Source organism: Labrus bergylta, chromosome 16 (genome assembly GCF_963930695.1).
Source record: "Labrus bergylta chromosome 16, fLabBer1.1, whole genome shotgun sequence".
Classification (NCBI taxonomy): domain Eukaryota; kingdom Metazoa; phylum Chordata; class Actinopteri; order Labriformes; family Labridae; genus Labrus; species Labrus bergylta.
In genome coordinates, this window is record NC_089210.1 from 7,645,857 (window position 1) to 7,659,211 (window position 13,355).

Sequence of the window (13,355 nt, forward strand, 5' to 3'; positions counted from 1 at the left end):
TCATCTTCACCTTCTTCTTGTCAGTCTCTAGAAACAAACACTTGTGGTTCCTCTGGTTTGCAAGTAACAGCAATTCTCTTGTAGTTGATAATATAAAACTGGATGTTTTATCCTTAATGGTTTACATCATAATGCATCATTATGACTTAAAATGTAGCATTAGAACCCAAACATTAAAAAATGACAAGCTGCAACTGTCTACAATTGAGCACATCTGGGATTTCAAAACAGAAACCGTGTTACGCAACAAACCAGAAACAAGATCATGAATACAGAAGCCATAGTGGTGTGTTTAAAGTACTTGACTTTAATCCCACTGCTCAAGCAACGATAAGTTCTAAGACTGTATAAATAATGTATCATTCATTGTCAATATATGCTTAGAATTGTTTTGCTTTTTGTTTACAAGTTGTAGATTGTCACATCTGACTCATAACCTGTGGCAGCAGTTACAGGCGTAACAAATCTACAATATAGAAATAGTTCAGCTTTTAGTTGATGGTCTATTTTGCTTTCGTAGGTCAAAAAGAAGCTGCAATATGAATTTTGGTCAGTTTGATAAAAAAGTTTTTAAAAACTTCTCACAGGAGCTTTAAGACACCGCAGTCCAAATCAATCAGGATTTAAATTGGTATTGAACAAAAAGTTATGAAAAATTAAGTATCCTTCCAGTTGTTACAACTTGAGAAATCAGCCATCAGGATCAAAACTGTGATTTACTCGCTTTTGGAACAAGCTCCAGTTGGCCACTGGAGGAACTGCAGTTTTGGCACTTCAGCTTTACTTTCTTAGCACTTGAAGTTGCTTCGTGGTTAACATTAATTTGGCAGAGTTACAGAAAAAAAGTCCAAGAAAACATCTATATAAATGCTATATTATTCTAACAAAGCATGTGGGCAAGAAATACACAAGTGTTTCAGGTAGACTTTTCTTTGTTGCATGTGCGGTTCATGCAAAGCTACTAAAATAGGTCTTGTATGGAATGCTAATACATCAGTTTTATTGTAACTCATTTTTCTCCATGCTTTTATTTAATCATTCAGTCATTTAATGTTGTTGATCAATCATTGTCGAAGGGCCACCTCTCAACAACAGCCCTACATCAGTGGTTTAGATATTTCTATACACTCAATTAAAACAAGAAGTTTAAAGCTTCCTGCAGGTGAACAGCAACCAGAACATGTTTCAAAGCAACCACTTATGAAGATATGACAACATTAAGATTTGGTACATTTGCAGCATCTAAAAACCACTGATGGGTCAGTTTGCTGCCTTTCCTCGTTTGTCACTATTAATTCCCAGAGCTGCCCAAACCTCCAAGGAAGAACTGCCAGATGAAGGCCACTGACATCTCCTCCTATGAAGTCCCACAGCTGACCCATGAAAACCAGGAGGAATCAAAGGTATTAAAAAAAAGAACAAAAGTTGATTTTAAATGCAAAAATTACTTCTTGCATGCGTGTTGTCATCTTGTTCAATCTTAAGAGAGATTGGAGACATCTAGGTTGTTGTACACATTAGAAATATGCCAAATCTAAAACTTTCTTCCACCTTGCTTATTTTTTTTCCTGGCTAGAATAACACTGATGAAGGCAAGGAACCACGACGTCCGACCATCAGCTCTATGCAGCAAACTGCAGCCTCCCCAGCTGTCTCTGAAGAAAAGCTGAACCAGTGCGAGACTTACGATGATACGATGGTAATTGGCAGAGTTTAAGTCATGTACTATGGAAAAAGATTCTGTGACTTTGGATAATAATGACATTATTGTAGCAGAGTTTTAATCAGATCGTAGGTTGTTATTATCATCAAATATCCAATCGAACAGTCTGCATTCACTCTCTGGATAAAAAAAATGTTGGAAAACATATATTTTGTGATATACTTTGTCTCATATTTGAGGGTCATTTTTTTTGTCACTATTAATTCCCACAGCTGCCCAAACCTCCAAGGAAGAACTGCCAGATGAAGGCCACTGACACCTCCTCCTATGAAGTCGAACAGCTGACCCATGAAAACCAGGAGGAATCAAAGGTTAAAAAAAAATGATACAGCTTTTCAAAGTTCATTTAATGCAGAAATGACTTAAAAATGTGATGTTCTTGCGTGCGTGTTATTATCTTGTTCAATCTCAAGAGAGATTGGAGACATCTAGGTTGGTGTACACATTAGAAATCTAAAGTCTTGCTCTCGGTTTAATGTGGGTTTTTATTTTTTAAGCAACTTTTTGTTATTAAGTTGATGTTGATGACACAAGTTTTCTCTTGACACCTACAGGATTTTGTTCCAGTTTAAACTTTAAATTTAAATATGTCAAATCTTCAACTTTCTTCAATCTTGCTGATTTTTTTCTTGGCTAGAATAACACTGATGAAGATAAGGAACCAAGATGTCCAACCATCAGCTCTATGCAGCAAACTGCAGCCTCCCCAGCTGTCTCTGAAGAAAAGCTGAACCAGTGCGAGACTTACGATGATAAGATGGTAATTGGTAGAGTTTAAGTCATGTACTATCGAAAAGAATCTGTGACTTTGGATAATAATGACATTATTGTAGGAGAGTTTTAATCAGATCGTAGGTTGTTATTATCATCAAATGTCCAATCGAACAGTCTGCATTCACTCTCAGGATAAAGAAATGTTGGACAACAATCATTTTGTGATATACTTTGTCTCATATTTGAGGGTCATTTTTTTTGTCACTATTAATTCCAGCAGCCGCCCAAACCTCCAAGGAAGAGCTGCCAGATGAAGGCCACTGACACCTCCTCCTATGAAGTCGAACAGCTGACTCATGAAAACCAGGAGGAATCAAAGGTATTAAAAAAATGATACAGCTTTTCAAAGTTCATTTAATGCAGAAATGACTTAAAAATGTGATGTTCTTGCATGCTTATCATTTTGTTCAATCTTAAGAGAGATTCCAAAACAATGTGGAATGTGATTCTTTAGCTTTGATGATCGCTTTTCAGATAATAGCTGCTGTTCCTATGATTATAAATGTCTGTTAACATACCTGTTATTGATGCTTTTTTGCCAGCCTGAAGTCATGGATGAGAGCCAGTCTGAGGTCAAAGTCAAACCTGTACCTCGTCCGAGGACTAAAATACAACCGAAAGACCAAAGTAACGACACCAACAACTCTGCTGATTCTGTAGACACAACCAGCAGTACAACCAATGGAGAGGTCAGTGAACCAGATTTTGAGTCTTTGTGATTCTTACCAAGGCTGCTGCCAGAGTGCCTAGTGACACATCCAAATTGGCAATGTCTTAATTTATTTTCATGTCCATCTTTCTTCAGAGTTCCCCGCTCAGTGAAAAGTCTGCAGTCTATAAGAGGCCTGGTCCTGCTCGTCCCAGACCTCCAAGCATATATTTGACTTCAATTCTTTCAAAAACCAAGGCCAAGGAGGAGACCATTTATATCAATGCAAAACCTGTAACAACTGTGGAGGTAACTTATTTTAGACTAAGTGATGAGCTAGAGACTCAAACTGACATTTTGAGACCAGTTTCTTTTTTCTTTTTTTTACAATAAGGGAAACTAAATCACTGTTAATTGAGCACCTTAAGAGGTGCTTCAGAATCTTAGCAAGCTGCTCATTCTTGTTTTCACTATTTATGCTAAGCTAAGTTGAGATGCTTCTGGCTATAACCTCGGATTTACTTACTTAAAACAAAGAGAAACTGGCATCGTCACCACAGACTGTAAATATTAACGGAGGAAGCCTGAGTGACGTCAGACATCTGTTACTGCAGAGGGCACCGGAGGCTCATCGGCAGCAGCCGCCATGCTGGAAATCCTGTCTCACCCTAACTTTCAACCAACCTAATGAAAGGCTGATAGCTAGAGCAGATTGATTGTAACCCTAACCCTAGGATAGGTGTATTTCCAAATATGACCGTACATCAAAATATAAGTTTTTGTTTTTGTTTGAAATAATGTCTTTCAGATCTGAAAGGAGTCAAAAATATATTTTGGCAACTTAAGCTTTAATATGTGCGGACAGGTTTTCTAAAAATGAGTAAGTTGTTGCTCACTTAATGATACAAATAGAGGTTTGGATCATTAAGCAACTGTAGAAACAACGGCTTATTTCTTTCTTTCTTTCTTTCTCTGCCAGCCTCCAGCTGAGGGCACTGAGAAAACACAATCTTCTTCTCGACCACGGCCTGCACGCCCGCCTCCTCCTGCTATCTACTATGAGAGACTAACTTCTTCATTGAAGCTTAAATCTGAGGTAAGTGCAATCCTGTTTTTTATAACTGGAGGTAGATGCTTGCATTTCCTTTTTTCTTTATCAAACATGGCCACGACAAAAGAACGCTAAAAGATAGAACACAGCTTTTTAAACTTCCAGGCTAAAAATACTAACGTGAAATTCTTATGATAATCCAAGGGATGATTCTTTAACGAACTAGTGACTTATAATGGTTTCAGCCATGGTTACACATAATCTAAGTTTCCTCTTGACACCTACAGGATTTTGTTCCAGTTTAAACTTTAAATTTAAATATGTCAAATCTTCAACTTTCTTCCATCTTGCTTATTTTTTTCCTGGCTAGAATAACACTGATGAAGACCAAGAACCAAGACGTCGGACCATCAGCTCTATGCAGCAAACTGCAGCCTCCCCAGCTGTCTCTGAAGAAAAGCTGAACCAGCGCGAGACTTACGATGATACGGTGGTAATTGGCAGAGTTTAAGTCATGTACTATGGAAAAGAATCTGTGACTTTGGATGATAATGACATTATTTTAACAGAGTTTTAATCATATGTAGGTTGCTATTATTGTCAAATATCCAACCTAACAGTCTGCATTCGCTCTCTGGATAAAGAAATGTTGGAAAACATTCATTTTGTTTGATTGTGTTATGCAACCACATTGTGATATACTTTGATTTTAAGGCCACAGAAAGACCTGCAGTCCCGCCTCGACTCGGGCAATCCACCCTTCCCTACTCAGCCTCAGAGTGTGACTACACCACTCAACAGGTAAGAGAACCTTTTTACAGGGCTGACAACTACATGTGATGAAACCTTCTAGGACAAGTGCCAAAACAGCAACAAAAGGTGCTTAAACTAAGCGGTAACCTGTGGGGCTGAGATATGAAAGACATCCAGAAATATCACAAACTGCACTTTCTTGGGTTGCCACATAAGGCTGGCTTCAGTAGTCAGTTCCCTTTAGACACCATATAAAACATTCTCGGAAAAGTTTGTTCCAAGAAACATTTTTTTGACTCTATAGAAGATGTTTCCTATGTATGACAGGGTGGAATTATAATATATCAAAAGAGGTCATTCCTGTGAAAAAAAACGTTGTAAAAATGTATTTCTTTCGATTGCAGGCCAGACCACCACCACCGTCGTTCACCCCGCCACCCCCACCTTCAACAGAGTCAATCTACAGTGAGATAGATTATCGACCATACCTGGACGTCCTGCCAGATGATAACCTAAGTATGGTGAGTCTCGCACGCACGCACGCACACACACACACACACACACACACACACACACACACACACACACACACACACACACACACACACACACACACACACACACACACACACACACACACACACACACACACACACACACACACACACACAGACGTTTTAATAAATCTATCTGTTTCACACTACCAGAGGTCAACATTTGGTTCTGCAAAAAACTACCCTCTTGGCTTCTACTCGTCTTACCACCAAAGCACAGAGGGCACAGAGGTAAAGCTTTTCTCCCCCTTTAACTCGACACGCACTTGGAAAGATCAACTCTTCATTCTGTACACAGTTAAAATAAAAGTTATGATATATTATTTTTCTGCTTGAAATGGTTTTTGACGAGATGATGCTACTTGTTTTCCACAGGACATCAGGTGGATGTTGAGATGGTTCAAAGGAGTGTCCAGTAAGTGAAATAATATTTTCTATTTTGGATTCAATTAAAATTTCTGTGGAATTTTTTTTGGACTGCTCATAATGTTTATCAATCAATTTTTATGTACAATCTATTGTTACCTAAAGATGCGTATTTCTGCCACCAGGGCAAACAAAAAAACACATCACTTAAGGCTCCTATGAGGAGTTGTCAGGCTACGAAACAGACTGACACTAATACTGATGTCTCAAAACCCCTAAGTGACCATCAGTAACAACACGGATCGTTTCTATTATGTTTTTTGCCTGAAACCATCTGTAGGGTAGGTGTCAGGTGAGGAGATTTACAGCATGCCACAGAAAGAACCTTTATTGTTACATTTTCCACCGTAAAGACTTGCAATGAGTGACACATTTGACAGCTAAAAGAAAGCAGAGTAAAAAACTGAAAACCCTACTAACACACACGTTCAGGGCAAGATCAGAAAAGAGATCAAATGTTCCATTTTGACCTGTGTGTGTGATTAGTGTCTAATCTTTGCCTGTGCTGTCACGCCAACAGAATCTGACTCGATGGATCCGCCACAATATGGCCTCAGTATAGAGGAGGAATCCAGGTAATCATGAGCACTAATGCTTGAAATTCTCCTTTGGAGTTGGTAAAAGTATTTTGGGATAATTGTTTCAAAGATTTTTCGTGGTGTGGAAGTATTCCCAGAACTCTCTCTCTGTCACTTTCTCTGCGCAGATCATTCAATCAGAGAGCCATGAATGTGAGAAAAGCCCTTCGTCTCTACAACCTCCTCATGATGAAACGCAATGAAACTCTGCGGGACATCATCGCAGACTTCAACGTCATCTGCGAAAGCCTGGACAAGATGCACAAGCAGAATAAAACTATGGGCATCGCGGGAGGCACCACTGGCGCTGTGGGAGGGGTGACTGCAGTGTTGGGGATCGCCTTGGCCCCTGCGACCTTAGGTGCCTCGCTGATTGCTACAGCCGTCGGTGCTGGTATGGTGGCATCTGCGGGGGGCATAAATGCACACAAAAACAAGGTCAACAAGAAGTTTCTTAATAAGATGGCAGTGGAGAAACTGGTTTATGAGTACAAGGAAAATGTTGTTGACCTGGAACATTGTTTGGATTTTATCCTCTCTGGGATGAACGAGCTGAGAAGGCACGACATTGCCAGGCTACAGAGGGCGGGAGCGCCGCCTGACGCAGTCAAGATGGCGCATCTGTCACAGTCTGTGCATAGGATGGATGACGGCAAGAAGGTATCTCACACAGGTGGGATGTCGTCCGAGAGACTACTTCAGGAGTTTGCCATGGAAATCGATCAGTATTTCAAAGAAAAGGATGATCGAAAGCTGAAGAAGTCATCCAGGAGCAAGTTTTCTGGAAGGGTTTGCATGCTCGCAAAAAATCTGCAGAGTGAACTAGATCACCTGAATCGTATGTGGGAAATGTTCAGCTGAATGAAATGAGTGCTCTTTGTGTCCATTTGTATGTGTCTGAATGAGAGAGTGTGTTTCTGAATGCTAGAATATGTGAAGTTAGAAATGAAAATGCTTTATTTATCACATGTATTTTAATAAACATCAAAGTTTTATAGAATATCTTTGTGTTTGTTAAGTTTTGTATTTCGGTATGTAGGGAATGTGTTTCCTCATGCCACTTAGCTATTACATTCCTTATTTATATATTTCAATAAAAATTTTGGGTACTTAAAAGAACGTTTTGCAATTGCTATTTTTTGTAGCTATGTGTGAGTGAAAGTTTGTTTGGAACAGTAAAAAATGTGTCGGCCCTATATGTGATTAAACATAAGATTTACTTTATTGATCCCCGCAAGGGCAAATTTCAGTTTTTACACTGTAGTCATACAACACACACATACGCTGAAGTATACACACACATGCACACAAACAGGATCCTATGGACAGGCACTAATGGAGAGATGTCAGAGTGACGGAGCTGCCCACAGTGGGCGATCCTGAGCTGGTGGTGGGGAGGGGGGGGGGGTTTGGTGCCTTGCTCAAGGGCACCTCGGCAGTGCTCAGGAGGTGATCTGGCACCTCTCCAGCTACCAGACCAACATCCATACTTGGTCCGCACCGAGACTTGAACCGACGACCCTCCTGTTCTCAACCCAAGTCCCTACAGACTGAGCTACTGCCAAAAAATAAAGCCTATATGCATTTGAAAGAACATTAAAGCTAAATAAAATAACTTTTTTTGTTTTTTTAATTTGAGTTCATTTGCGAAAAAGTGTGTTTCAGTGTTATAATTTATGCAATTAGGGATTAAAAGCCGTATTTATCTCATTTAAACCTCATCTGCGATTCACAAAAGTATCGACAGGTAGCTCAGGATACCTTCTTTATAGCCAATTAAAATGGTGATTAATGAGCTACATACTTATTTGAAGTCACTCGCATCATATTAAACGTTCTTGTGATTTACTTTGTCTCGTTTTTGATCAGGCCTACTTTCTAGAATTACGGTAAAGCTATGCGTGGAATGTGACAGGACCAAACAAAACAGTGGCGGAGTGATACAGACGTGCACTGCGGCGGAAGGACATCCCGTATCCTCGCTTTACCTTTATATCAGCGCGTCGCCTCCTCATGCGCCATTTTCCCTTCTCAGGAACAAACAACCCGAAGTGACACCATCGTTGAACATTGCTCTTTCGGCCGAAATGGCAGTGTAAACGTGTGCAGCGACCCAGCAGCCAACCAAACAGTGCATCCAGCCAGTGCACTGAGTCACTCTCAATTCAGCAAATATGTCGTAAGTATATTTTTTGATAATATTTCGTCGATAACAGACTCGGTGCGGCCTACATCGGCTACGAGCCTAATCACCCAGACGAGATAGAAATGCAATATTTAAGTAATAGTTTAGTTGATATTAAGTGTTTATGTCGAATAATTCGATAAAAAATTACTTTAAGATATCGGAAAATTGAGGATTTAAAGATATTAATAATAAATGATTAATTACTGACATGACGCAACACTAGACGTCGACGTGAAATTTAACATTTATTTTGTTTTCGTGTGTAAAGAAATCGATACATTTAATCAATACATATTTAACAACTATAATTAAATAAACCTTTCGGTGTCGATGCAACGTGGCACTCAGAAAATGGTTCGTGTACTCGGTTGTGTCAAAATGGCGGCTTCGTGTAGGCGTGTGAGGAACAAAAGTGTGGCCGTTTACAGTCGAGGGAGGGTGACACTGTTGAAGGACGGGCGTGACGTCAGAGTCATAAGACTGGAAGCTGGGCGGAGCCACGTGACGTCATGCGCAGCAGGTGCATTGCAGACGTGGTTGGGGGCGGGGCGGTGTTGTGCGGAAATGTGATCAGAATCTTTAATTTTTAAAGTCTACACTGTGTTTACGTGCAAAGCAAAAGTATTGTTTCTACAAATCTTCATTCTAAGGCGAATTTTATGAAGATTAATAAAGTATTTCTGATTCCAGCTGTTTTTTTTTTTTTTGTCTTCAACAATGATGTTAACCTTTTTTTTTTCCTCACTTTCTCCCTGGTCTCAGGTCCTACGTGGAAACCCTCACTACTGCTGCTTTCGACAGCATAAAAGAGTTCGAGACTTGCCTACTGTCGCGCGCTCCGTTCGTGACCAACAACAGCCACTATGACCATGATGATGACAAACTCACAGTTTGGCCTGGAAGACATGGAGGACCTTCTCTGGGGACCTTCCTCTCCCATGGCTGACCACATGGACCACCTCTCTTTTCGCCCTGACCAAGAAGAAGAACAACAGAAAGGAGGAGGAGGAATGTCAGTGGAGGGGGACGCTTCACCTGTTTCCCCCCTCGCCTCCTCATCACAGTCTTCTTCCTCATCTCCTCCTCCCTTCTACTCTCCTCCACCCTCGCCACCTGCAGTCCACCTCCAAGGGGACAAAGCTGGGACTGAGTCGGACCTTCTCTCTCTCCCCTGGTTGGGTGTACCCAGTCAGCTGAGACGGTCAATCTCAGATGTCGGCAAAGGTAAAAAAAAATGTAAAAAAAAACTGGACTAATGATGATAGATTTTTTAATCTGACTAGAAATTTTAAAGTTGTTCCTTCTGATACCACATCAGCATCTGTTTGTGTAGTAGAGATAAAAATATTCTAATGCCTTGTTTGCCTCCACAGAGGACATGTTCAGTGACCTGGACTGGATGGCCGAGAGGATGGATCTGAGCGAGTTCGACCTGGACTCTCTCATAGGCTCTTGCAGCCCAACTGAAGAGTCCCCTGGCTCTCCAGAAGACCTCTTAGCCTCCCTGGATTGCCCCATGGAGCTTGAATCCCTCCCAGTGCCCACTCCTGAGCTTCTCCCTGTTCCTCTAAGTCTACCTCCTCCTCCCACTCTCTGTTCAGAGCCGTCACCCATAATTGTGGAGGAAACAGAATCCTTCATTGATGACCAAGATGTTCCCTCCCCAGCCCTCGTTGTCCCCGAGCCACAAGAGGAGCTGGAAATCAAATCTGAGCCTGTGTCCCCAGACCCATCTCCATCTCCATCTCCATCTCCCTCCCCCTCCTCACCTGCTTACACCCTGGACCTGGGCAGTGAAGTAGACGTCTCAGAGAGTGAGGTGAAGCCTTTGGCAACTCCTGTCATCCCTCAGGTCCAGAGGATCGTACTCTCCCTTTCCCCAACTCGCATCGTCTTCGTGCTCGCTCCTAAACAGGAGGTTCCCATCGCCACAGTAACCACAACAGCCTCCCCTCCACCAAGATCTTCCAGAAGCAGACCCTACCCTGAGCCTGCATATGAAGCTTGTACACCTTCTACCAGTGCCACCAGTGTCAAAATAAAGGGTACAGGTGGAGACGGAAGGGCAGTTTTGAAGGCACCAAAGGCCAAGAAACTGAAGAAGATGGAGCAGAATAAGACTGCCGCCACTCGTTACCGGCAGAAGAAGAGAGCCGAGCATGAGTCACTCAGCGGAGAGCACACATTGCTGGAGAGGAAAAACATGGAGCTGAAGGAGAAGGCTGAGTCCATGGCCAGGGAGATTGAGTACCTGAAGGAGCTGATGGAGGAGGTCCGCTCGGCCAGGGTCCAAAAAGGTCTCAGCGCTGACCCCTAGTGGTCAGACTGAAAAAAGGACAGATTTGTGTGTGTGTGTGTAAAAGAGAGCAACCATGAAATTAAGTCTTTCTTGCAAACAAGTATCAGTAAAAATTTGTGTAATTTCCACACAGCATGTCTTTAACATGATATATCTTTTTCAGATATCGAGCACAGGTATTAAATCTAAAATACTTTTGTTACTAGAGAACTTCTCTTGAAAGTATTTTCAACTCCGTATAAAAGCTTGTGTGCAGTTTATTGTCATGTATGTACATTTTTCCTATCGCTGGACCTCAGTTACTTGCCAGTACGCTGTCTTTTAACATTTTTAAACTAGTGGATTATATAGTACAACTGGACCATGTATTATGAATCTCTTAATAAAGAGTCTTAATCCTAATTGTGGTCATGTGGTGTGATTTCCCTCTGGGTGTCTTCTCCATGAAGAGAGGACAGTAGCAGTGATTCAAACTGCCTTTTTCTCTCCTGGGATGATGCCCTATAATGGCTTCAAATCTATGCATCAGTAATTTACACTATAGCAAGATCATTAACAGTTTTTACATTGATTTTCTACCTTCCAGCTAATGACTGGAAACTAAAAACCGGAGCTTGTTTCTGTCGCCTTAGTTCCATTGCTTTAGTACACTGAGATTTTATTAGCTGACGGAGGCTTCAAATGACATCAGTAATTATGAAAGTGCATCGTTCAATTTCAAAGTTCAAAGTGTCACAGTTGCCCTGTGAATAATGCATTAGTTGGCCAACATGAGGAGCATAACCATGATGTTTGCCTACATTTAATTGCAAATATAAATTGACACATGATTATCAATCCTGAATATAGAGACATAAGCCCACAGAAATGGATTCATACTGTTGTATCAGCGAATGTTTTACAACACAAGGTTATTTAACTGCAACATATTACACAATGTTACCTAAACGTATCAAAGAACCTCGACAAAACAAGACATTTGATGAAAACGGTCTTTATAGGCTTCCATTGTACACGTGACACTATCCCAACCTATCAGCCTGTAATGAAGAGCTGCTCTAGGTTTTACAAGTCGTCACGTTACTGTGTTTGTCTAATGAGAAGCCTCAAACTTCCAATCTGTGTTTTGTACAGATAATAAAATTAAAGCTCCAAAGCTCATCAAGCCTCACCCGCCCATCTCTCACACAAGCATTAAATCTACTGGCCTTGACACTCAAACACATAACTATTTTGGCCATCACAGTATTTGATTTAATCGGCCACTTCTCTCTGAATATGATATTCAAGATTGTCAACTTATCATGTTTGGGATCAGATATTTGTGTGTCTGACTTTGGGGCATTCTCATGAACATTTAACTCATTTTTCCGATTAGCCTGCTTTCATCTGACTTCAGGGTCTGATAGTTCATTACAGCGAACTCGTGGATATTAATCAGTGTGGAGTCTCTTTTTAAACAAACTGAGGAGGATAATGGAGTCCGCCTGACTGCTGCAGCCACATGGTGATGCATCAACTGACAGTCAGGTGAACTTAATCAGGCATTTCAGTTGAAAAAACGAACAGTTTAAGATTTTTAAAAAATGTGTTACTTAAGAATGTCTCATCATTCTTCTGCAGATGACTAAATAGGACACTTAAGGTATTAAACCAAATGTTTGCCATAGCCTGTGGGAGAATCGGTGAGCATGGAAGAGGCGGATAACAGAAAAGTGCTGACTGGTGCTGACCTATGCACAGCTTGAAAAATATTACCTAACTAAAATGTGTGTATTCATCAGACTACAAGCGGCCCGAGGTGTGCACGCTGTAATTGGTCCAGGCCTTCGTCCAGATAGCTTAGGGACAATCTATATTTGGAAAAACTCCAAAGTGAGGATGGTGCAGAGCTACTTACAATAGGAGAAACAAAAACTTGGCCGCAAGTGTGTGGATACCTCCTCTATAAATCCCCCCATTTGTCCTGAAAAATGTGTAAGATTATTGCTTTCTGAACAACAAATTTATCAAAGACCCCCCCCCACCCCCCCTTTAGACAGTTACATACAGTGCATAATCCTTCCCAGATATATAAAACTGTACTAGTCACATCACTGATTTTTTGGTGGGTAAAGTTGACAAATTCATTTCTTAACAATTTTCACATCTTTTGTGAAATTGTCCTTGAGATACTTTGTACTGTCTGAGCTTTATTTGAAGAAGAAAAAAAGGCACTTGCAGGACCCTTTCTGGCCCCCTCCTATTATTTATTTATGTTTATGTTACTAATTATTTTCTAATTAGAGAGTTTTTCACTCTAATATGAGAGGCCTTTTCCTCATTGTCTTATTTTCCACACTAGGGTAGCAAATTTACTT

General features: G+C 40.8%; 1 protein-coding gene and 1 long non-coding RNA gene across 2 annotated transcripts; one reads left to right on the plus strand and one right to left on the minus strand.

The window, feature by feature from the left end:
- Window positions 1-6,231: 6,231 nt before the first annotated feature.
- On the minus strand, window positions 6,232-7,158 carry LOC136182980 (uncharacterized). Its single transcript, XR_010668821.1, has 2 exons — window positions 7,019-7,158; window positions 6,232-6,914 (listed from the first exon to the last, which is right to left on the minus strand). It is a non-coding gene; the product is annotated as an uncharacterized lncRNA (long non-coding RNA).
- Window positions 7,159-8,530: 1,372 nt separating this feature from the next.
- Window positions 8,531-11,397, plus strand: atf4b (activating transcription factor 4b). Its single transcript, XM_020628315.3, has 3 exons — window positions 8,531-8,687; window positions 9,459-9,920; window positions 10,070-11,397. The coding sequence occupies exons 2-3, from the start codon at window positions 9,560-9,562 to the stop codon at window positions 11,011-11,013; spliced, it is 1,305 nt and encodes a 434-aa protein (XP_020483971.2). The 5' UTR covers window positions 8,531-8,687; window positions 9,459-9,559; the 3' UTR covers window positions 11,014-11,397.
- The last annotated feature ends 1,958 nt before the right edge of the window (window positions 11,398-13,355 follow it).